Source organism: Podarcis gaigeae, assembly GCF_964106915.1.
Source record: "Podarcis gaigeae genome assembly, chromosome: W".
NCBI lineage: Eukaryota > Metazoa > Chordata > Lepidosauria > Squamata > Lacertidae > Podarcis > Podarcis gaigeae.
The window spans coordinates 28,759,620-28,783,500 of record NC_139695.1 but is presented as its reverse complement, the minus strand read 5'-3'; the positions used below and the strand labels follow the sequence as shown (position 1 = coordinate 28,783,500).

The window sequence follows — 23,881 nt, the reverse complement described above, 5'->3', positions numbered from 1 at the left end:
GCAGGCTACCACTACCGGAAACAGGCCCCGACCCAGCACCTGCACAAGAGGTTATGAGCCTGGAGCTGCTTCCCGACCGGCCCATTCAGGCACAAGAAGTTGCACACCATTCCAAGAAAGATAGGGTCATCTCCCGGGTCCTGGACTGGGTGTGGAGGGGATGGCCCAGCAGCAGCCCCGGGCCAGAATTCGCCGGCTACACAACCCGCAAACATGAACTGTCAGCCCACAAGGGGTGCCTGTTATGGGGAAGCAGGGTCGTTGTTCCCCAGCCCCTCCGCAAAAGGGTCCTCACAGCCCTACACGAGACACACCCAGGGGTAGTAAGAATGAAAGCCCTTGCCAGGAGTTATGTGTGGTGGCCGAGGATCGACGGAGAGATAGAGGCCTGGGTCAAACACTGCCAGGCCTGCCAAGAATCCCGCCCAGATCCCCCAAGGGCCCCAGTCCAGTCCTGGGAGTCCGCCCGAGCACCATGGTCACGCCTGCATGTGGACTTCGCTGGCCCCTTTCAGGGGAAAACATTCTTCATAGTGGTGGACTCCCACACCAAATGGCTGGAAGTCGCACTGATACCGTCCAGTTCTACGTCCGCAGCCATCCGGGTACTACGCAGGCTGTTTGCAACCCACGGGCTCCCTGACACTCTCGTCTCAGACAACGGGACTGCATTTACGTCAGGAGAATTTCAAACCTTCACAGTGCCGAACGCCATCCGCCACATCTGTTCGGCGCCATTCCACCCGGCCACCAATGGCCAAGCAGAACGCATGGTGCGGACCAGCAAGGACACCCTTCGCCGCATGACGCAAGGGGATTGGGAGTACCGCCTTGCCACATTCCTTCTAGCACAGCACAGCACCCCCAGCTCAACGACTGGCCGGAGCCCGGCTGAACTACTAATGGGTCGGCGCCTTGCAATCAGATTGGACCGCCTTCACCCCGATAGAGCTCAGGATGAGGTAGTGGTGGGGGAAGGCAGGAACCCCTGGACCTTCGAGGCCCAGGACCCAGTGTAAGCAAAGAATTTTGGCGCAGGCCCTGCATGGGTACCCGCCACAGTCACCAGGGTCACTGGCCCCGTGTCGTACGAGGTGGTAACAGATGGGGGGCAATGCTGGCGCCGTCACTACGACCAGATACGGCAACGATTCCCGGGAGAAAACCAGGAGGAGGAGGACAGGTCAGAGGAGTCCCAAGGGAACAGTGGGGCAGTGAGGCCCATAGAGCAGCAGGGGCAAGCAGGAGAGGCAGAATCAGTAAATACAGAGAGGACCCGTGAGGCCGAAAGGACACCGGAACCAGAACCACGACGGAGCGAGCCGGTTGCGCCAGACCAAACAGCCCCATCCTTGGAACACGAGCCAGAACCTGAACCCCGGACCAGGGAACACCCCAGGCCGCCACGCACACGTAGGCCGCCGGCGTACCTTCAGGACTATGAATGCGACCTCCCGGGCAGGACTGGAACTTAGAGGGGAGGGGTGTTATGTACTGAGTTGAATAGGATCCAAACTGCAGCAGTCTGATTGGTCCTAGAACAATAGGCTCCAAAAGGCAGCAGTCTGACTGGTCCTAGATCAATAGGATTCAGAATGCAGCAGTCTGATTGGTCCTAGAACAATGCAGCAGTATGATTGGTTAGCAGGAACCACCCAATCATGCTCCAGATAGAAGTGAATCCACAACCTGATTGGTTTACAGTAGAATTCCAGAATTAGCCAATCATGTGCAGACCATTGTGTAAATAATGTATATAAAGCAGATACTTTGAGGGGACTTGCATTCATTCCTCCTCACCACTATGAGCTGAATAAAGAGCATGAAATCACTTTGCGACTCTGAGTATATTTCACCCACCCTGCAGCCCAAGACCACCCTCCATACATCATACATACATCACAGAAGGGGCGGCCTACAACAGACTCCTGTCTGGCAGGAAACCTGTTGATGGGTTTACCTGGCTGTTCATGGGTTTACCTGCATATTCTTTTGTGATGAGAACTACTTACGGTATTTATGTATCTGCTTATATCTTAGACCTTCTAATTCTCCTAACACCAGGAATTGACCAGATGGTGCAGGATGCCACCCCCCCCAAGTATCTGTTGGAAGCAGATTTAGGAGAGGGGGGGTGGAAGCACCTACTGGTGGGGAGCACACTTCTTCTGGGGATGCTTCCTCCTGCTCCTCTTCCCACTTCTCGCTGGGGCCTCAAGATGAGAAGTCAGGCTGGAAGTCTCCTCGGAGAAGACAAAGGAGCAAGCATGGCTGCCTTTCCTCTTCTCCAGACCAGTTAGTTGGACTAGAAACCTTTCCCATCCCAGTTCTGCAGTGGTTTTCAAGCAGTGTGCTGTGGCAGCTGGGGTGCCTTGAATGATGGTCGGGGTGCCACGGGAGACACTGGCCTCTGTCCCTCTTTCCTTCCCTCCCTCCTCGGATGCCATCTCTGCCTCCCCAAGGCTTGCCCAGCTGTTCTCCCCCAGAGAATGGTGCCTCTGGGGCTGGCCAGGGGGTGTGGGCTGCCAGGAGCTGAGGCGGCCTCAGAGGAAGCAAGCCAACTGGCGAGGGGCCCTTGCTGTTGCGAATGGACAGGCAAGTCCCAGGCCCCTGGGGGGCAGCAGGGGCAGCTCAGAGGCCAAGAGGAGGACTCCTAAGGAGAGGGGAGAGGAGAGGAGGCTGAGAGAGCACTCTGCAAGGGAGGCTGTTCAAGAAAGGGGGAGGGGTGGCAAGCAAGGGGGGACCTAACTGGTCTCCTGAGCCCACAGGGGTGCCGCAGAAAGAAGGGAGTTGGTCCAGGGAGCCGTGGACCCCAAAAGGTTGAAAACCTCTGTACTTTTCTTTCCTCCAGTCAATTCCTTTCCTATTATAGCAAGGCCACTGGACCTAAGAAGCCAGTATAATATACATCTCCTCTCTTTGTCGCCGCCTGGAGATTCGGAGGAAAGAGAGAGGGGAAATTCTGGCCTATCAAGCAGACCTGGACAAGGAAAGCAAAGACCTCCTTGGAAGTGTCCCTTTTGTTACTAGTGAGGGAACAAGCACTTCAAGAAGCAAGTCCGGACTGAGGAGGGAGGGGGAAATCTGCCCATTTCAACTTCTCTCATTTCTCGTTGTTATTTATTTATTATTCTGAAAATGAATCAAATGCTAGGGTGGCTACCTTCTCGTATAAAGATGTTAATACGTGCTTTACCCTCATAAATTCATTTTTTGTGAACATTACCTGGGTGGGTCAACCTTGAGAAATTCAGAGGTGTGAATTTCAAAAGATTGCTGTTTTGGTCTCCATATTTTCCCAAGAATTGCGAATTAGGTAAGTTCACCTTTGAATGCAGCTAAATGGAGTTTATTTCCCATTGTTGTTTATTATGTGAAAAGCAGTCAAGGAGAAGCCTGAGGACTTGTGAGCTGAGAGGGTGGAAGCAGTTCACTTCAAATCCTAATCCTAATTGTGAGCGGAGAGGCTGAAGACTGTGGAGAAGTTGAGACAACTGCGCCAGTTCCTGGAAGAAGAAGAAGAAGAAAAGCGTCTGCTGAATCATGTGGAAGAGGTGGAGAAGGAGATTGCAGGGAGAAGGGATGAGCAGCTGGCCAGACTCTGCAGGAAACTCTCCTCTCTTGAGAGGATCATCCAGGTGATGGAGGAAAAGGGTCAGCAGCCAGCGAGTGAACTGCTGCAGGTAAGACGGCTCCAGGAAAAGGCTGCCTCCCATCCTTTCTGTGCCCCTTCCATGTACCCAAGGAGTGTAGGGGCTCACTTGACGGAGCCTCGAGTCAGCTTTCTAATGGACAGGAACACCCCAGAGACCTGGGATGCTGAACTCACCTGAAGGCCGACTAGAGATTCTTCATTCTTGAGGGAAGGGAAGGGGATTTTCTGCTCCTTGCTGATGATTTGCCTCCGAATGCCTTCCCGCTGGGCAATGCTGCCTTCCTGCCCTGCCCTGGGCTTTGCCAAGGATGCAGTCAGGCCTCCTTCTGACATGAGCCAGTCTCTTGACCAAGCTTCTCTTCCCGTTCCCTCCACAACTTCTGGGTGGATCCCCTTCCCCATAGATCCTGATCGGCCCAAAATGGTGCTCGGTCACAGTGACCAAAGAGCAAGACAGAGGGACTCATCCAGACTGCGCCACCTTCTCCACTCACAATCCCGTATGGCCAGACGTACAAGTGCTTCTAAACGCCCTCTTTAAGGAGGCGGAGAAGGCTGACATACTGGCCCTATTACGGAATGATTGCCAGATGTCCCCGTCTCCCGGGGACAGTCCCCGGATTTAAAAATCTGTCCCCAACAAAATCCGTCCCCGGAATGTCCCCGGATTTCATATAAGGCCCCCAGACTTATATTTTAAGTGTTGTAGATTTATTAGTAGGGAAGGAATGTTGCGTGATTGGTTCAACGGCCCAAGACACATCATATGGGGACTTCCGGCGAGTCAAAATGGCGGGTGCCACGGCAATGAGCAGCTCCTGAAGCCAGCCAGAGCCAAGTGCACTACCAGGCTGGCTCCGGGCTGCTGAGACTGCTGCCTGCGCTGCCACTGCCGAGGGGGAACCAGGGGTGCCCGGTGCGTCAACTGGGGGAACCACTGACACACCCCCTCCCAGGACCCAAATCGAGGCAGGAGCGAGAGCGCCCGGCCACGTGGCCGACTGCCCAGCGGCGCTCCAGGGCCAGTAAAAACCCCGGAGCCAACCCAGGGAGAAGGAGGAAAGGAGAAGGAGAAAGAAGAGAGAGAAAGAGGAAGGAGAAAAAAGAGGGGAGCCCCGACCTTGCGGCCGCTGAGGAAGAGAGGTAGGAGAGCACCAGGAGGGCAAGGACACGGGGCCGAGCCCAGGCCCGACCCGAGCCTACTCCAGGGCAGATAGCACTCCAAGAGATCAGGCTGGGGCCCAGAGGAAGGCCACGCGACAGAGGAGACCCAGAAGAGAAGGTATTACTTCTTATTTTTAAAAAAATCTGGTAACCTTACCTTAAATCCTAACCTTCTGATTCCAAGTCTCTTCTTTCTCAATATCCCCATTCCGTTAACCGCACCAGGCAACAAGCTGTCAAATACAAGTTTAAAAAGCAAGCTTTCCTTTGCATCTCACAGAACTTTAAATGTAATTCGTGGTTTTTTTCACCTGTCCGCCAAACTTGGGTCGTTTTGCCTTCCTTTAAATGGGAAATCAGTAGTCAAGCCATACTTTTTGGTAAAACGTTCCTCTGGATCCCGGAAGTCCTACCTGAGAAGAACAATGGGAGTGTCCGCTAGCGCCAGCCACTTCTCCTTCTGCAAGCAGCGCCACCCGAATTCCCACCTGGGATGAGCCGCTAAACTGAGCCGCCGGAGAAAGACTGGGGCGGGTGGCAAGTGGGAGGGGGAAGTCGGGCGCTTCTGTCCCGTCAGAAAAGTGCTGGGCTCTGTCTCTCCAGTTGCGCTTCCTCGGTTCAGAGGTGGACTATAGCAGCTGGGCTGGGTTGCCACAAAGCCCATCAAGGCCACAGGCTGCTAGCATGACTCATCCCGGCTTTCTCATCTGAGGGGAAAGGATGCGCGGTCTTAAATGCTGGCCTTGGCAACTTGGCTGAGCTACCTTGGGCCAGTCCTTGGGCCAGCTTAGCCTCCCACCCCAGCCGCTCCAGGATGGGAAGTGCGTCCGGGGGAAGCAGGATTCAGGCGGAGGAGGACGTCGGGTTGGGTGGGGGTTGCCAGGAGCAGCACGATGTCCCTCCAACCCCCGGCTTCCACTCTCCAGGCAGGCGCCCAACGTGGCCAGCTGGCAAGGGCTCTTTCTTACTCCAGCCTTGGCGTGCAGATCCCGGGTTCAGGCCCAGATCTCTGGAGCGGAAAGGCTCTTGGCGTTGAGTGTGAATATGAAAGGCAGCATCTGTCAGAATAGGGCATACTGAGCCAGTACAGATGAACGTGACTATTGGTTCGCTTCCTCGGCATCCCAGAACTGTGAAGGTTTCCTCAAATGTTGAGCAGCACAGCTAAGGAAGAAGGAGTGTCGTGTCTCTGGGGGGAGCATAGCTCCCATTCCCTTCCAAACACACAGACAGGACAGTGTGGTCGCACCCAGGGAATAGTTGCAGCAGCCGGATGGCTGGCTGAAACACACACCATATAATAAGGTTTTAATAACTCTATTAATGACTAACTGTGTGGAAATGACTGTTAAAAAGAAAAAAAGGGAAAATCAAGGTTTTTGACTCTTGGTTTCCTGGAAGAAGATGAAAAGACTCCCCTGGACTAGAAGAGACATCTCATTAACAACTGGAGAAATGCCAAAGAACTTTGGATATCTGCTTGGGAAGTTTCTGATGCAGTATTAATTTAACAAGGAGCCAGGAGGGAAACCGAAAGTAGACTGACCAGCTAGCTGAATCCAATTATATTGCTATGGGGTGGGGGGGAAGCCTCTAACATTGTACTTTTTGATACTTGTAGTTCCAGGGTGAATTGAATGGGTGGAGGGGGGGTTGGACGAGCGGAGGAAAGAAGAGCTAACTTGTCCGTGGCTGGGGGCGCAATCTGGACGGTTCTGCTGGGGCGCAAGATCACCTAACTACTGCTCTGCGCCTCTGGACCAGGGGTGGATGGTGCTCATTGGGACTGGGAGGGTGGAAGGCAAGGAGGCCAACAGTAGGTGGCGCCAGAGCCAAGGAGTGGCAGAGCAAATGTGTTCTGTATCTGAGATGGCGTGGGAAGGGGCTGGCGGCCACCGCAGCCATCCCCTGTCTGCCCTCATGGAGCGGCCAGAATCCACTGGGCAAATGCTCATCTTGCCAGAGTCTGGGTCTTCTGCTGTTGCTCTCTCAGAAACCGTGCCCAGGTGGGATGCTTCGTTTTTCGTAGCTGCTTCATCCCTGAGGAAGTTGGAGGTGACGCAACTCCTGCATCTCTGACGTGGGAAGTTTGGGAGGTATTTCAAATTCCCCCCTTCTCCCTTGGCTCCCTGGAAAGAAGGCATCTTTACATTTTGAGCGCATTTCACAGGCCAGGAGCCCTTCCCAGCCCAAAGGCGTTCCCCTGAGATTCACCTTCCGGGCTATCAACATCATTATCAACGACTTGGATGATGGACTCAAGGGCATCCTGATCAAATTTGCAGATGACACCAAACTGGGAGGGGTGGCTAACACCCAAGAGGACAGGATCACACTTCAAAACGACCTTGACAGATTAGAGAACTGGGCCAAAACAAACAAGATGAATTTTAACAGGGAGAAATGTAAAGTATTGCACTTGGGCAAAAAAAATGAGAGGCACAAATACAAGATGGGTGACACCTGGCTTGAGAGCAGTACATGTGAAAAGGATCTAGGAGTCTTGGTTGACCACAAACTTGACATGAGCCAACAGTGTGACGCGGCAGCTAAAAAAGCCAATGCAATTCTGGGCTGCATCAATAGGAGTATAGCATCTAGATCAAGGGAAGTAATAGTGCCACTGTATTCTGCTCTGGTCAGACCTCACCTGGAGTACTGTGTCCAGTTCTGGGCACCACAGTTCAAGAAGGACACTGACAAACTGGAAGGTGTCCAGAGGAGGGCAACCCAAATGGTCAAAGGCCTGGAAACGATGCCTTATGAGGAACGGCTAAGGGATCTGGGCATGTTTAGCCTGGAGAAGAGGAGGTGAAGGGGTGATATGATAGCCATGTTCCAATATATAAAAGGGTGTCACATAGAGGAGGGAGAAAGGTTGTTTTCTGCTGCTCCAGAGAAGCGGACACGGAGCAATGGTTCCAAACTACAAGAAAAAAGATTCCGCCTAAACATTAGGAGGAACTTCCTGACAGTAAGAGCTGTTCGACAGTGGAATTTGCTGCCAAGGAGTGTGGTGGAGTCTCCTTCTTTGGAGGTCTTTAAGCAGAGGCTTGACAACCATATGTCAGAAGTGCTCTGATGGTGTTTCCTGCTTGGCAGGGGGTTGGACTCGATGGCCCTTGTGGTCTCTTCCAACTCTATGATTCTATGATTCTATGGCTAACCAGGTTAGGAGCAGGAATATTGGGAGCGGGAAGGAACTGATGTCATCTGCCAGAGCAGCTGGCTAATTGAAGGGAATGAGGTGATAACAAGGCTTTCAAATCTGAACTCTTGTTTGCGGCTGATTAGGATAGAGGGAGGTGGAGAACAAGGGCTATCGGAAGCAGACTCTGGGTAGCTGGTTCCTTCTCTTTGTTCGGGTTCCTACGTCACACCAGCAGTTTAAATGGCAACACTCCTGTGCAAGATTGGCCGCCTTTTTAGTTGTTGTTATGGAAAATCAATAAAATGATAAGTTGCCCCTGCCAAAGGGTTGCATGACATCTGGCTGAAGACTTTTTGTGCTAAACGTTGAAGCTATGCTGGGGTATGTGGGTGTGGGTGTGTCCATCCGTCCATGTGGCCGCTGTGTATTCAACATTCCACCCCCTCCAAAGCATCCTAAGAACCTTACTTTTCCTTTCACAGTGCTACGATTCCCAGCACCCTTAACAAACCATTGTTCCCAGGACTTTTTGGGTGTGGGTGGGAGGAGATGTGCTTTACGTGTGCGGTGTGCAGGCATCTCCAAGCACATGTGTTTGGGGATTCAAGACTGACTCTTATGCTTTTCTTCCTTAGACCAGCTTGACGTTGAACAAGAGGTTCTCTGGGTTGAGGAACACACGCCATTTCACAGCGAAGCAGAACATGGGCCGAATGGTCACTCTGTCATTGCATTTGGTGAAATCAGACTGGCTTTGCAAAGGAGCTTGCCCCTGAAGCCAGTTGGTTGCCTGCCTCTGGCTTACTGGCGGCTTGGCATCACCAAAACACAAAGAGACAGCCCCATGCAACCTCATACCCAAAGATTTCTGCCCATGCTTCAGACATGCAGCCCTAAGAGCAGCTCTGACTCCTACTCTAGGCCCCTCTGCCCCAGTCTTCCTCCTGATGTAGGCTACAGGATCTGGGAAGTCTGATCCAGCTTTGAGGTGTGGTTCCATATGGCCGTTAGTACTGTTGTGTTTTTGCCAGAGAGCCACGTGGTAAGGAAGATCTCCAAGCATGCTTCCTAGGGGGTCCTCTTTAATCCTCAAATGTGCCCACAAAGGCATGAACCAGCACCCCCATGCCACAGCTGCCTCTGGAGTGACCCTCCCTCTGGTAAGAGGTGTGCCTCACAGCTGAGTGCCTGGTTGTTTGTGTAGGGTGGGGGCAGGGAATCTTGTGGGCTCCCAGATATTGCCAGATCCAATGGCCTTCTGCCTCAGGCAGCATGGCCGACGGTCAGGGGTGATGGAATCCAACAACATCTAGAGGGCCACACAATTCCCCACCCCTGGTCTAGTGAATTTGAGGTTCTTGGTTTCTCTCCCTCTGCCCCCTTTTGCCTGGAAAAGCACTTTGGCAGATTCCTTTGGAGGATTTGGGTGTGACAAGCTGTAGCAGCGCACTGAATAAAACAACTCTGAGAAGCTGAAACACCGGGCTGTTTTCTTTTTTAATAAAAATATGCACTGTGCAGTTCACAGGCACAAAACACAATGTTGATATTGTCCAGGAAATGGGTTTTCAGTTGGAGGGCATGGGTTGTGTGAGAGCATGTTGTGCGGGATAACCAGTCTCATATAACCAACATGCTTCAGTCTAATTAGTGCATGAAGGGGTTAACACCATAGAGTAAGCTGTCCTGCCATCTTAGCCATGTCTCTTCCCCTTACCTTGGGAGTGAGTTCTGATCTATTCTGGTATTCACTTCTTCAGCGTTTAATTTTATGAAATAAATAAATAATTTTGAATAAATAAATAAATAAATAGGAAGATGTAAAACCACAACCTCCGAAATGAAAGCTACTGTCCCGCCAGACGGATGTTTTTGCCTGGAGGGGGGCCGTATTCTGCAATGTGCTATCGATGCAATAATAGTGCAGCTTTCTAATGGACTGTCCACGCAAACATCATTCTGCTTTCTCAGTTGCTCTTCAATGCTTCGCCAGGGTTACCACATCATGGCCCCCTGGGGGTGCGCTCCTGTGTTGTAGCTCAGCAAAAGCAGGACAAAATTCCTCTAGTATGGCTCACAGCGAGGGCTGCTGAGAGTTGGGAGAGATCTTGGAGGCCAAAGAGTTTGCTTTCCTGCTCAGTGCAGCGGATCTTGCCAGCTCTTCCGCCCTGACTGGCCGAAGATGCCCATCTCTCATCCATGCAGCTCCACAGCGTGCCTGGATGATGACTCAGATGGAGCTGGACACACCATTCCTGAAGGATGCAATAATCTTGCAATTGTGGTGGACCAACTACATGTCATTTTGCTTTGCAAGTTGTTCTGTGATGCGTCCCCTGTGCTACTATATTATTATCAGCCAGAGGGGCCCTCTTGAGCTACAAAGTGCAACTTAAGTGGGACAAATCCCCCCCCCCTAACATTTAGATGGATTTAGGGGAGTGCAACTGATTTGGTCACACTGGCGTGAAGCCTTACAGGCCCCACAGGGGACACCGCAACTATGATGTTGAATAGATGTTGAGAGGCGTGGGGCACTGAATTTTGGCATCGTACAGGGCTCCCCTGGAATTTGAGATGCCATGGTTCACCACTGAAGAACATTTGTGGTATGAAAAAGGTACCTGGTTTCCGCTGGAAGTTAGGGGGCACCGATTGGAAGGGTCGGAGTATGTCTGTCCCGAAAGCTTTGCAGGCATGAACAGTACTGAATACAGTCTTGCATATAATTGCCCTCCTACTGTCATGAATAGAAACAATATGTTTTACAGAGGCTGTTTAGCTTGCTCTTTTTACCCCTTTACTAGACAGGCTGTATTTCTGTGCTGTTTTCAGAGTCGGGAATGCCCATTCCTTCATGGCCAGCATGGAAACACAGAAGGCTAGCCATTTAGGAGGTTTGCAAAGAGGACAAGGGTGTTACGGGGTAATCTTCTAGCAAACAAGCTTGGCACAGCAGATCTGAGAGGTGGTTTTCTGCTCCCGGAAAGCCAGCCTGGAAACCAGGTTGCCAGGTGAAGGAAGAATGGAGAGATCAACCAACTCACTTGCCTTCAAAGAATTTCTGGTTGCCTGTGGCTACTGGGATAGTGCTTAGATATCAGGCTGGCTGACACAGCTTAAAAAATACAAGGAAAAAGCTTTTTTTCTTTCATTAGCAAAGCTCCTTTGGGGCCCCGAATAGCTAAGCTGAGGAAGAAGTGGCTGGTATTACTTGTTTGTTCTTGGTCCTGATCTTGCCTGCCCTTGCACACTCCTGTTGTCTTTGCATATTTAACCAGCACGTCTGTTCCGATTGGAGTCCTATTCCTGCACTTCCACATCCTTCTCTTTGGCACTTGGGCATTCGCTTCCAGGAGCTGGACCTGAGCACAGAGGCTTTCTTCTACTTGGACTCGACAAAGGAGCAAGAGTGGCTGACAGCTGTGGAAAAGGCTTTGCGTTCCAAATCCAAGTACAAGAAAGTAAGTCCAACCCCACCCATTTCTTCAGCAGCCAGACAGCTGTCAGGAGCTGGAGTGAGGAGGAGGAGGAGGAGGAGGTCAGCAAGAAAAAACACCTGGTGTCAGTGGAGTTTTATTCAAAAGAAGCCAACATTCTTTATTCAAAGAAACCCAAACCGTGCAGGCCTCATGATCACAGAAACCTTTCCCAACAGGTCTTGCCCCAGTGAGGTAGTTGTGAAGGCTGAAGGTTGCTACCCTCCCACCACTCTCTGAAGTCTCCTCCTCCCCCTGGTCCTTCCCAAGCATCCTGAGACTCTGACACCTTGCCTGTCTTTGCTCCCTCCTCTTAATTTCTCTGTGTTCTGGGAGACCAGCAGGATGGGGAGACCCCCTGGCTTCTTCAGCAGCCTGCCTGATCTCTGCCTCTTGACCCCCGCCTCCAGCCTCCACTTCTGCCTCGGATTCTGGGCTGCTGTTTGCCACAGAATCTTCCTGCCCTCCTGCCTCTTCAGTTTCCAACACCTCCTCTTGCTCACGGTCTGCTCCCTCTTCTCCCTCGGACGACCCCCCACCAGTTCCCTGGCTCTGAGCCTTCTTCCCTTGGGGGATCCCCAGTTGGTGCCACCTGCCACTCCTATCTGCATCCAGCCGGCCCAGGACAGCAAGCAATGAACAGAGCTGGTAGACATCCCAGTACCTTGCATCTTCTAGGTGCAGCTGGTGCTCATCTTTGTCAGGAAGGACCAGCTCAGCCGCATCAAGGAAGTGATGAGGGAGACAGTGGCCACAGGCATCATGGGGAAGATGGGGAGTAGACCCTGACAGCGGAATTCCCTACGTCGATCTTTCTGTCTGTCTGTCTATCTGTTTTTCTAATCTCTGCCAACCAGTTCCCCCTCTTTCCTGCTTGCTCACTAACAGCCATCTTTGCTCCGCCCCTGCAGGGTAACAAGGGGTGTGTGGCCGTGAGGCTTGTCTGCAACAATACCAGCTTCTGCATGGTCAATTCCCACCTTGCTGCCCACGTGGAAGACTTTGAGCGCCGAAACCAGGATTACAAGGATATCTGTGCCCAGATGAGCTTCCTGCCCCCTGACCAGGGTCTGCCGCAGCTGACAATCATGAAACACGAGTGCGTTTCGAGGGCTTGGAGGGAGAGAGCCTTGGCTGATGTCACTTGCTGGTCTCCGCTATCTGGAGAAGCAAATTGAGTCATGTTTCTGTAACTTTCCTGCCTGTGTGTAGCTCAGGGTAGGCAGCATTTGTTGTTGTTTAGTCGTTTAGTCGTGTCCGCCTCTTCGTGACCCCCTGAACCAGAGCACGCCAGGCCCTCCTGTCTTCCACTGCCTCCCGCAGTTTGGTCAAACTCATGCTGGTAGCTTCGAGAACACTGTCCCACCATCTCGTCCTCTGTCATCCCCTTCTCCTTGTGCCCTCCATCTTTCCCAACATCAGAGTCTTTTCTCTTTTTTAAAGAAATATTTATTAAAGTTTTACAAAAACATAAGTACAAAAATACATGAAAAAATAAAAAATAAAAATACAACATACAAAAGACAAAAGACAAAAAGAAAATAAGAAAAAATTAAAAACAAATCTGTTTTTTATAACTTTAAACTCATTTGCTTGTTTCCTTGACCTCCTCTCACCTCCCCTTTTTGTATCCCCTTTACATAATCAAATCAGCAAATCCTTACCCTCATTCATTGTCTTATCTCTATATCTTAACATATCATAACTCTTTATTTCCAACCATTATCAATTCATTTTTGCATATTCTTAATAATTTTGTTGCTAATGCCACTTATTTTCAATCCAACATCATTTTAACATTCGTTAATTTTACAGTGTTTCTGCAAATAGTCTTTAAATTTCTTCCAGTCTTCTTCCACCAACTCTTCTCCCAGGTCTCGGATTCTGCCAGTCATTTCCGCCAATTCCATATAGTCCATCACCTTCATCTGCCACTCTTCCAGGGTGGGTAAATCTTGTGTCTTCCAATACTTTGCAATAAGTATTCTTGCTGCTGTTGTTGCATACATGAAAAAAGCTCTATTCTTCTTTGGCACCAATTGGCCGACTATGCCCAGGAGGAAGGCCTCTGGTTTCTTCAGGAAGGTATATTTAAATACCTTTTTCATTTCATTATAGATCATCTCCCAGAAAGCCTTAATCCTTGGGCACGTCCACCAAAGGTGAGAGAATGTACCTTCATTTTCTTTACATTTCCAACATTTATTGTCGGGCAAATGATATATTTTTGCAAGCTTGACTGGTGTCATGTACCACCTGTATATCATTTTCATAATATTCTCTCTCAATGCATTACATGCCATGCCATAAATTTCATACCGGTGGTCCACAATTGTTCCCAGTCAGCAAACATAATGTTATGACCAATGTCTTGTGCCCATTTAATCATAGCAGATTTAACCGTTTCATCCTGCGTATTCCATTTTAACAGCAAGTTATACATTCTTGAAAGTATCTTAGTTTTGGGATCTAACAGTTCTGTTTCCAATTTTGATTTTTCCACCTGGAAGCCAATTTTTTTGTCCAAATTATAGGCCTCTCTTATTTGGTAATAATGAAGCCCGTCTCGCACTTTATCTTTTAATTTCTCAAAACTCTGCAATTTCAATTTGTCTCCTTCTTGTTCCAATATTTCCCAATATTGCAGCCATTTGGCCTCCATATTGAGTTTTTTTCTGAGCCTTTGCTTCCATTGGTGACAACCACCTTGGGGTTTTATTTTCCAGTAAGTCTTTGTATCTTATCCAGACATTAAACAATGCTTTCCTGACAATATGGTTTTTAAATGCTTTATGTGCTTTAACCTTGTCGTACCACAAATATGCATGCCGCCCAAAAACATTGTTGAAACCTTCTAAGTCCAAAATGTCTGTGTTCTCAAGAAGCAGCCAATCTCTCAACCAGCAGAATGCTGCTGATTCATAGTAAAGTTTAAGGTCTGGCAGGGCAAATCCACCTCTTTCCTTTGCGTCAGTTAGTATTTTAAATTTTATTCTGGGCTTCTTGCCCTGCCCTGCCAGACAAATCTAGAAATGTCTTTCTGCCACTTCTTGAAACAGTCCATCTTGTCCAGAATTTGCAATGACTGAAACAAAAATAACATTTTTGGCAATACATTCATCCATCAGAGTCTTTTCCAGGGAGTCTTCTCTTCTCATAGAATCATAGAGTTGGAAGAGACCACAAGGGCCATCGAGTCCAACCCCCCTGCCAAGCAGGAAACACCATGAGAGCACTCCTGACATATGGTTGTCAAGCCTCTGCTTAAAGACCTCCAAAGAAGGAGACTCCACCACACTCCTTGGCAGCAAATTCCACTGTCGAACAGCTCTTACTGTCAGGAAGTTCTTCCTAATGTTTAGGTGGAATCTTCTTTCTTGTAGTTTGGATCCATTGGCCACTCATGAGGTGGCCAAAGCCTTGGAGCCTCAGCTTCAGGATCTGTCCTTCCAGTGAGCACTCAGGGCTGATTTCCTTCAGAATGGAGAGGTTTGATCTTCTTGCAGTCCTTGGGACTCTCAAGAGTCTCCTCCGGCACCAGAATTCAAAAGCATCAATTCTTTGGTGATCAGCCTTCTTTATGGCAGGCAGCATTGTGCTCTCCAAATGTTGATTGACCAAAATTCCCATAATTGCTAAGAATTGGCCTTGCTGACGGGCTCATGAGAGTTCCACTTCAGCAACACCAGGAGGGTGCAGTGTCGGCGATCCCTGCTGCTGCAGCTGCACCACTAAGGTTTCTACTAGAGCAGCCAGGAGAGAGCAACATAAACCGAGTGGCAGAGATGTATTAGATGAGATCATAGCAAATGGGGGCAACTTCTCCAGTGATCGGGGTGGGAGTTGCAGTTTGTTAAGGGCAGTAACGCGAAAGCAGAGCGGCCATTTTGCATGGAGAAGGTTCCCGGCTCAGTCACCAGTGTGTGCAGCTAGGGCTGGGCATGATCTCTGCCTGAAAGCTGCTGCCAGTCCATGTAGTCCGTCCTGAGCTTGATGGGTCAATGGTCTGCCTCAATATAAGGTCGCTTCCTATGTTCCTGTGTACTACAGCAGGGTTTGGAGGGCCACAAGCGCCCTGCCCATGAATTCAAGAACCAGGGGAAATTCTAAAAGTCTTTGCTGAAAGGACATCAAAGCAGGGGCCAGGTGAACCTCTTTGGGAGATTATTCTGAAAGGTCGGGTGCCATGACTGAAAAGGCCCTGCCATGCTTGAAAGAGCAGGAGTTCCCTGGGAAAGGGATTCTAGTCAGTGGAGAGGCAGTGCAAACATGAGTGGGCCTTCTTCTGGTACCCTTTCCCCAAACCTTGAAACACTTGAAAGGCCAAATGGGATGCTCTGAATTGGGCCTGGAAGCAGTTCAAGAGCCAGTCTAGTTCACAGAGCACTAGCCTAATATGATCATACTGCCCAATCCTAGTTATCAGTCTTACTACATATTGCAGGAAGTGGCAGCAGGCTGCCCCCCGCCCCCCGACCCCGTGAGCTAGCCTGTAGCTGTGGTTGCTTTGCTTTTTTCCAGCATTGTCATCTGATCACTAAAAATGAGCTTCAGAGACTTCTGACCTACGACCAGGTGAGAGGCATCTTTGTGTTATATGTGGTGGTTTAGGATATTGCCCTGTTTATTTCCTTTGTCTGGGATACCCCAGCCTCGGCTAGAGGAGTTAGGAGCAAAGTGTAGCTATAACATAGGATGACTGCGACTTCTACAAATGCTTTTTAAGGTTGCAGGTTTGTGCAACCTGAATTAGAAGCAAGTCCCAATTAAGTTGGAGGGTTGCCTTGGAATAAGTAGGACTGCTCTGCAGTTTCCCAGTTAGAGGGCTTTCCTAGCTCAGCACACGCTCCAGATGTTGTTGGACTCCCATCAGCCCCAGCATAGCTGCTGTCCAGCAATATCTAAAGGTCTAAGGTTTCCTGCTCTAGGTTTTGCATCTGTCTGGAAAATCTGCGTTGCTCACATGTTCTTATCAGCAGAGACTTCCATTAAGTCCAATTAAATTGCTGGTGCTTTTTGTTTTACATTTTTCTCTCCAAGGTTTGTGTGTTCATCATGTTGACGACCTTTCTCCCACTTGGCATAAGGATCATTGGTATTTTGTGTTGAAACAGAGGCCTGATTGCTGCACCTTACGGTGGATTTAAACTCTGTGAGCGTAGTCATGCCTTAGCCCTTTGAGAAGGATGCTGCAAGGAAGGCAAGGGGGGGCAGCCTCAGACTTCCAACATATGCAAAACCATCATACAACATTAAAAACTTCCCTAAAGGCTGTATAGTTACTTATCTCCTTGACATCTGACGGGAGGGTGTCCCACAGGGCAGGTGCCACTACTCAGAAGGCCCTCTGCCTGGTTCCCTGTAACTTCGCTTCTCACAGTGAGGAAAAGGCCAGAAGGCCCTCGGTGCTGGACCCTGATGCCTGGGCTGAACAATGGGGATGGAGACACTCTTTCAGGGCTGAGGCCATTTAGGGCTTTAAAGGTTGGCGCCAACACTGAGAATTGTGCTCAGAAACGTCCTGGGAGCCAACGTAGGATGCAAAAGGGTGGTTTTGCAGTTGCTCATAGTGTCGGGGGTGTATTCTGGTGGTTGTTACCAGTTTGTATGGATTATTGGTACATATAACATTGTCTGTTGGAGGTATGGCTAACCTGTGGTCTGCCAGATGTTACTGAGCTGCAGTTCCTGTTGGCTCCAGCCATCATGGCCAGTAATCAGGGATGATGGGAATTGTAGTTCTGCAGCATTGTGAGGGCCACGTGTCTGCTACTCCTGAGTTAGAGGATTTTCCTGTCGTGTGATGCAGCAAAGTAATTTAAGATGACATGGGGCAAAAATGCACAAGCATCCTGTACCTTTAAGAATTGGGTATAAGATAGGATCTCAGCAGGTATACCCCTTTTGTGCACTTGGCTAACCTACTAGTAGGGACGCGGGTGGCGCTGTGGGTTAAACCACAGAGCCTAGGGCTTGCCGATCAGAAGGTCGGCGGTTCGAATCCCCGCGACGGGGTGAGCTCCCCTTGCTCTGTCCCTGCTCCTGCCCACCTAGCAGTTCGAAAGCACGTCCAAGTGCAAGTAGATCAATAGGTACCGCTCTGGCGGGAAGGTAAACGCTGTTTCTGTGTGCTGTTCTGGTTCACCAGAAGCGGCTTAGTCATGCTGGCCACATGACCCGGAAGCTGCACGCCGGCTCCCTTGGCCAATAACGCGAGATGAGCGCCGCAACCCCAGTCGGTCACGACTGGACCTAATGGTCAGGGGTCCCTTTACCTTTACCTTTAACCTACTAGTACTTCACCTTGGTCTTTCAGCACAACAGTGGCTGTTAATAGACTCCATTGTCAGGCAACAGGGGGTCTTCTGCTTCTCTGCTGATAAGCGATTTCTTTTTGGCTTTAGCTAAACATTCAGCGTACCCAAAAGACAGCTTTTGCTGATTTCACAGAGGGAGAGATCAAGTTCATCCCGACGTACAAATTCGACTCTAAAACAGATCCTGCTTGATAGTTGAGCCTTTGTAAGTAAGTCCTCTCAATCATTCTTCTGCAAGGCTTGTTTGTTTTTCCTAGTCTGCTGAGATGCTAGTAGTGTCCTGCCTTTCCATCCTCCTGAGCAGGCTAGTAAAACATATATTTTAAACATGGCTTTCTGCTAAGCAAGCTGTTGGAGGAGGGCTAGAGTTGAGGGCTGGACGGACTTCCTTTCCTCTGCAGCCAGAATGGACACCAAGCCAGGGAGGAAGAGAGAGATCCAGCTCTCCTTCACCTGCTCACTTTGCTTGCATGGAATTCCCGGTTGCCAAAGGCTGCTAGGCGAGTTGTGAAATGCAAGGCTGTGATATGTTGTCTTCCTCAAGCCATCCCTGCTCAAAGTCTCTGGAAATGTTTTGGCTCCTTTTCCACAAGCAGCCTTTCCCCCACATTTGTCCTGATAACCAGCATCCTCTGTTTCATGGCGTGTTTAAGCAGAGAATCCTGTTTGTGTCAAGGAAGTCTGGGAATGAGACTTGGTGCTCTCTCAAGATGAGTCTGCCAGGGCATAAGAGCATGAGAGCAGCCCTGCTGGATCAGGCCATTGGTCCATCTGGCCCAGCATCCTGTTCTCACATTGGCCAATGAGATGCCTCTCGGGGAGCCCACAAACAGGACCTGAGTGCAACAGCACGCTCCCCTCCTCCAAGCCATACTGCTTCTCTTGGTGGAGTATGTTCTCTGGCCATTATGGCTAGTAGCCATTGAGCCTCACCATCCAGGATGTGGCATATTCTTGTGGTTCTTGACAACTGTCAGAAGCCACCTAGGCCTGCTAGTTTCGTTGCTCTTGCTGTGGTAATGGGGAAATCAAAAGGACAGGCGGAACATGTAGTGACGAAGCCGGAAAACGGCAGGCTCCTTTGGGCAGCATTTCAGGTGCCAGAAAGGGTCTTTTGGATCACTGAAAAAATAGTGTCTGAACAAGAATAACGGGGCCCCTTGCTTTGGGGAAGGATCATCATTTGGTGGTGTGCCATATGCTTTGTATGCAGAGTCTCAAGTTGAAAGGCACCTCCACCTGAAAAAGGATTGGGCCACAGAGAGCTGCTGCCAGCCAGAGGAGACTTAATTAATGAATTGTGGGGTTGGAAGGGATCACGAGGGTCATCTAGTCCAACCCCCTGCAATGTAGGAATCCAAACTGGGGGAGGTCAGAAATTCATTCTGACCTGGTAGAAGGCAGCTTTTGATTTCCTGATAACTCTCTCCATGAGGCAAAATGCCTGCACACCTGCAAGGTCCGCCCCTTCAGAAGTTGGACTCCCAAGCCCCATCATCTCCAGCTCTTGACCGTGGTCAAGATCACAGGCCGTGTGTGGAGCCAAAGTTTGACTGTGTGAGCCTTGTGTGTTGCCTCAGCCAGTCCAACTGTCTCCTTGCAGTGGGAAGTGCCGTGTGCCAGCATGGTGTGAGCCAATCCTCTGGAGAGGAGGCAGCGTGAATCAGCTCAGCTACCGAAGCCACATGGAATTGAAAAGGAGCGACCACAAGCCCGCCAGCTCCCTCTTCCTCACAGGGGTAACACCTGCCCTGGCCAGGGCTATCGTCTATTCAGGCTTTTTAGTTGCCTGCTATGTGGCACCTCCTCGAATCTGGGCAGGCCCTGACCAACAACCAGGCCCCTTTCCACAGAGCTCCTCCTTGGCCAATGACTTCCGGTGCAAGGAGTGGGCAGGTTTTGGCTCTGTTAAATCCCTAGGCTTCCATTCTCCACTGTTCTGAGTACACACTGCTCCTGCAGGCATGGCAGACCACATGGGCTGAACTGTATACCTTAACCGTTGGCTCCATTCATGCAATGGAGCTTCTGTGGTACTTGGCTTGGAGCATTTGGCTTCAGCCCATTGGCTCTGGAAGTCACAGCCGCTGCCATCCTATAGCCCCAACAAACGTGCTCTGCCCCCCCCCCCCCCCGATAGGTGAAGGTTGTGGATGACGGACGGTACCGGAAAGTGTTTGAGGATATTGTTCAGTTGATGGACAGGATGGAGAACGAATTCCTTCCCTCCCTGGAGGGAGGTAAGGACGAATAGGATCCTCTCCAATCCCTTAAAGAGGGTTTGTTGCAAAAAGACCAGGGGGGAAAGAAGCCCTTGGCCCATCTAGCTCAGTCTTGAGCGGTTCCCCAGGATTTCCGGGGGATCTCTCCCAGCCCTACCTGGAGATGCTGGGGATAGAACCTGGGACCTTTGCATGCAAGGCAGATGCCCTTCCACTGAGCAGCAGCCTCTTCCTCTTCCTCGCAGGCAAAGACTCCAGGGGTAGCCAGCGTGGTGCCCTCCAGATGCTGGACTACAACTCCCATCATCCCCAGCCAACATGGCCAGTGGCAAGTGCAGCAATATCTGGAGAGCCCCACGTGGACCTGTTGCATGTGCAGTCCCCTAAATGAGAGGCCAGGGCCAAGGACAAACTTCCCCCTGGAGCACGTTTCCTTGCCTCTGCTGAAGGCAAACACTCTCTTTCCTCCCCCCCCCCCCCCCCCGTTTTGCTCTGCAGTTTCCGTTTGAGAATGTGAAGTTCCGGCAGCTGCAGAAGGAGAGGTTCCAGATCACAAACAACGGGCAGGTCACCCTCCACTTCTCCTTTATCCCCAAGCTCAGTGACAGCCAGTATTGGAAGCCATGGCTTCGCGCTGAGCCCTGCGAGGGATACTTGGAGCCCAGCGCGTCTCTCTCTGGAATCAGAGAACTGTAGAGTTGGAAAGGGACCCCAAGGCTCATCTAGGGAAGGCCTTCCTTTTCCCCTCCTCTTCCCAACCCTCCTCCCTCAAACCTTGGGAGTTTGGTAGAGCAGGGGAGGCTTAACATTTGTGGGCTGCATTGCCCCATGCTCAAGCCTCCAAGGGCCACACGTCAAAGCAGCTGAGCCCAAAGTGTAAAAGTGTGTGTGACCAGCTTTAAACAAAGACACACACACAAATGAATTGAAGCCAAGCAATGCTGGAGGGTCCCCAAACACCTTTTGGCATCGCAGGGAACCAGTGAGAGCAGTCTGTCCAAAAATTACTTTTAAAAAATAATAATCGTATTTTTATGTTGTGGAGGCACAAAAATATCTTGGGGAACATATAGAACTAGCCAAACCTTTAAAAACTCAATGAAATGTAAACTAAAAAAGAAAGTTACATTGGGGGCGCAAAAATCCTTTCCCTTTTGATATTCTTTTGTTAGGATCACTTTCTCTCACCCCCCAGTATCCTGTCACCATCTTCTGTGCAGCTGCTGCTTTGGAGGACTAGAGAGGAAAGTGGGGTGGGGGTGGGAACTGAGTCGCTTCTTCTCCTAATTCTTGAAGTTAAGGTTTGCCCCATACACCTGTGAGAACAGGATGCTGTACTAGATGGGCCATTGGCCTGATCCAGCAGCCTCCTATTCTTCACCGTCTTCACTTTTAATTTACAGACAAGCCAACTTGGCTGTGCCAAAGAGTGTATCTACCTGACCTCCTCCCGTTTTAGGTGAGACGGTGGACATTTCCCTGGATGTGTACGTCAGCAAGGAAGAGAAGATTGAGGCTATCTTTGTCCTTCACCTTGACCCTGGCAAGGACTATTTCCTCACCATCGGTGGGAGCTACCTACCAAGCTGCTTCGGGACCTCCTTGGAAGCCTTGTGCTGGATGTCTACCCTTCCCACTCTGCTTGCCTGCTTGGAAAACAGCTGCTCTTCCACTCAGCAATGTGGGGCTGGGGGTCCTCCGCTGCATTCAGCTTCAGCTTCTGTAGCTGTGCATCCGCTTCCTGTGTGCTGTTCATGCCCTTTGTTTGCCTTGACTGAGTCATCCCAGGTTCTGGTCCTCCCACCTGCCCTTTCGCAGGGCCACTGATACTGTTCAGCCAACGGGCTGTTTCTTTCTCTTCTCAGGGCCTGTGCCATTAACACCCTTGGTTGTCTTTTGCTCTTGCCTTCCTCCTCTGATCTCAGGGAGAAGACGGCTTCCTAGAAAAGGTAACAGTTGGTTTGCTATCCTCTAGATGTTCTTGTAGCGGGCTCAAAGCAGGTTTACACGGGGGTTGCGTTCCGAGGTACCGTGCGTTTAAATGAAATTGCGTATATTGGGGACAGCATTGGAAAAGCCTGCAAACACCCTCTAAACTTCCGGAAGCCCTTTTGAAAGGCCTTTTGAAAACCAGCAGCCTCCCTGCAAAACTCCTTGCTCCAACTCTCCACAGGTCTGAAAGGTCGGTACCAAAGCTCCTGGGAGGGAGTCGAGCTGCTGTTTCCATGCCACTTTGCCGCTTTTGTGCTCTTGGGGGGGGGGACATTTTTGCCCCTTCCAGTGCCCCTTCCAGCTCTGCGGCAGTGTGCATGTGCCTCGAAGGCACGTAAATGGAGTTGCCCTTGTCAACGATCAGCAGCTGCTCCATGCAGTGGCAGCTGGTCCCTTAGGGCAAACCAGGCACTACCCCACCAACCGGACTTTCCTCTCAGGCAACCCGCACCTGCCTGCCTTCTGACTCAAATCCAGTCCAGGTGGTGGCTCTAGCTCTCTGCTTTGGTCTCTCCCCTAGTCTCAACGTGGCCCTTGTAGAACTCGGCAGAGGAGAACGGAGACGAAACCAGAATTTGCCATCGCTGCTTGACTCTGGGTCCGCTTGCGATTGGCAGCACGGGAGGCAGAAAGCCCAGCCTCATGATGCAGGCGCCAGCCCCCTCTGGCCCCAAGAGCCAGTTTTCTCCTTGTCTCTGTGCTCAGCAACTGCTGCACAGGCTGTGCCACTCTGGCTTACTCTCACCACCTGAGCACTGGCATTTGGGAAGCGGTAGTGGCTGCTTTGGGGTGGCTCAGGGAAATGTCACTCCTCTCGAAATCAGATCGACTTGGGTGTATTATCCTAGCCACAAGGAGACCGTGGTGACTGTCAATTTGGACAGCTGTAGACATTTAGAATCATGGAGGATATGTTGATCAGTGGCTACCAGTCAGGGCTATTTCTTGCCACTATTATCACAAACCACATGCTTTTGATTACCAGTTTCTGGGGAACATGATGGACAGAGTGCTCTTGTCCCCGTGTCCCTATGGACTCCCAAGGGCATGTGGTTGGCCATTGTGGGAACAGAATGCTGATCTAACCCAGCAAGGCTCCGGTGTTCTTTAGCATGCACCAGCTACTCTTGCACTAAGACTCTGATACAGCATGTGTCATTCCCCACACCAATACACTCTCTCTCTCTCTCTCTCTCCTCTCTCTCTCTCTCTCTCTCTCTCTCTCTCTCTCTCTCTCTCTCTCTCGACAGAGGCGGGGAGTATTGGCGGGGGGGGGGAGGGGGGATGAACTGGGTCCTAATCAACAGCAGCCCTGGGGATGAGGGGATCAAATTCTCCATCCTTGCCAACTCCTTTTAGTGATGGGCTGCTTGCCACTGCTGTGCTCCTAAAGCTCTCTTGCTCCCCCCTCCTCTCTTTCTCTTTCTCTTTCTCTTTCTCTTGAATGTGGTAGCTTGAGATAGAACTAACCACCCTGAACATTCCTGGAGAGGAAGATGGGAAGGAGGCCGGAGGCATGGTTCACCAGCTGCTGTGTGCTGCATTGCCCAGACAAAGTCGTGGGCTGGGGCTCCAGCTGTTGCTCACTTTCTACCCCTGCCTCTGCAACGTGCTCTAGACAAGGGGTGGTGAACATGTGACCCCATCATCTCATCATGCTGGCTGGGGCTGCAGCCCATCAACCTATGAAGGCCCATCCATGTTCTGTTGCTGTTTTTGTTACTTATTTCCTGCCCTTCACCCTAAGGTCCCAGGGCAGGTTCCAACAATTTAAATAAAATGTTAGCCAAACCTCATGTCCACAGCTGCATATTCAGTAAGCTTTTGGGTGAGCTGCACATCCGGAGTGGGAGGATTACTAGCTGCATATTAATAGGGGGAGGGGGAGCTTGGATTTGGGG

General features: G+C 50.6%; 1 protein-coding gene across 1 annotated transcript; it reads left to right on the top strand.

Moving 5' to 3' along the window:
- Positions 1 to 9,079: 9,079 nt before the first annotated feature.
- Positions 9,080 to 22,732, top strand: LOC310836062 (inositol polyphosphate 5-phosphatase OCRL-like; the record flags this gene model as incomplete). Its single annotated transcript, XM_083720990.1, has 11 exons — positions 9,080 to 9,130; positions 11,327 to 11,434; positions 12,128 to 12,227; positions 12,338 to 12,588; positions 15,971 to 16,024; positions 17,854 to 17,957; positions 19,370 to 19,505; positions 19,907 to 20,017; positions 20,487 to 20,652; positions 21,448 to 21,601; positions 22,501 to 22,732. 11 exons carry the CDS (start codon positions 9,080 to 9,082, stop codon positions 22,730 to 22,732), a joined length of 1,467 nt encoding a protein of 488 aa, XP_083577116.1.
- Positions 22,733 to 23,881: the final 1,149 nt, after the last annotated feature.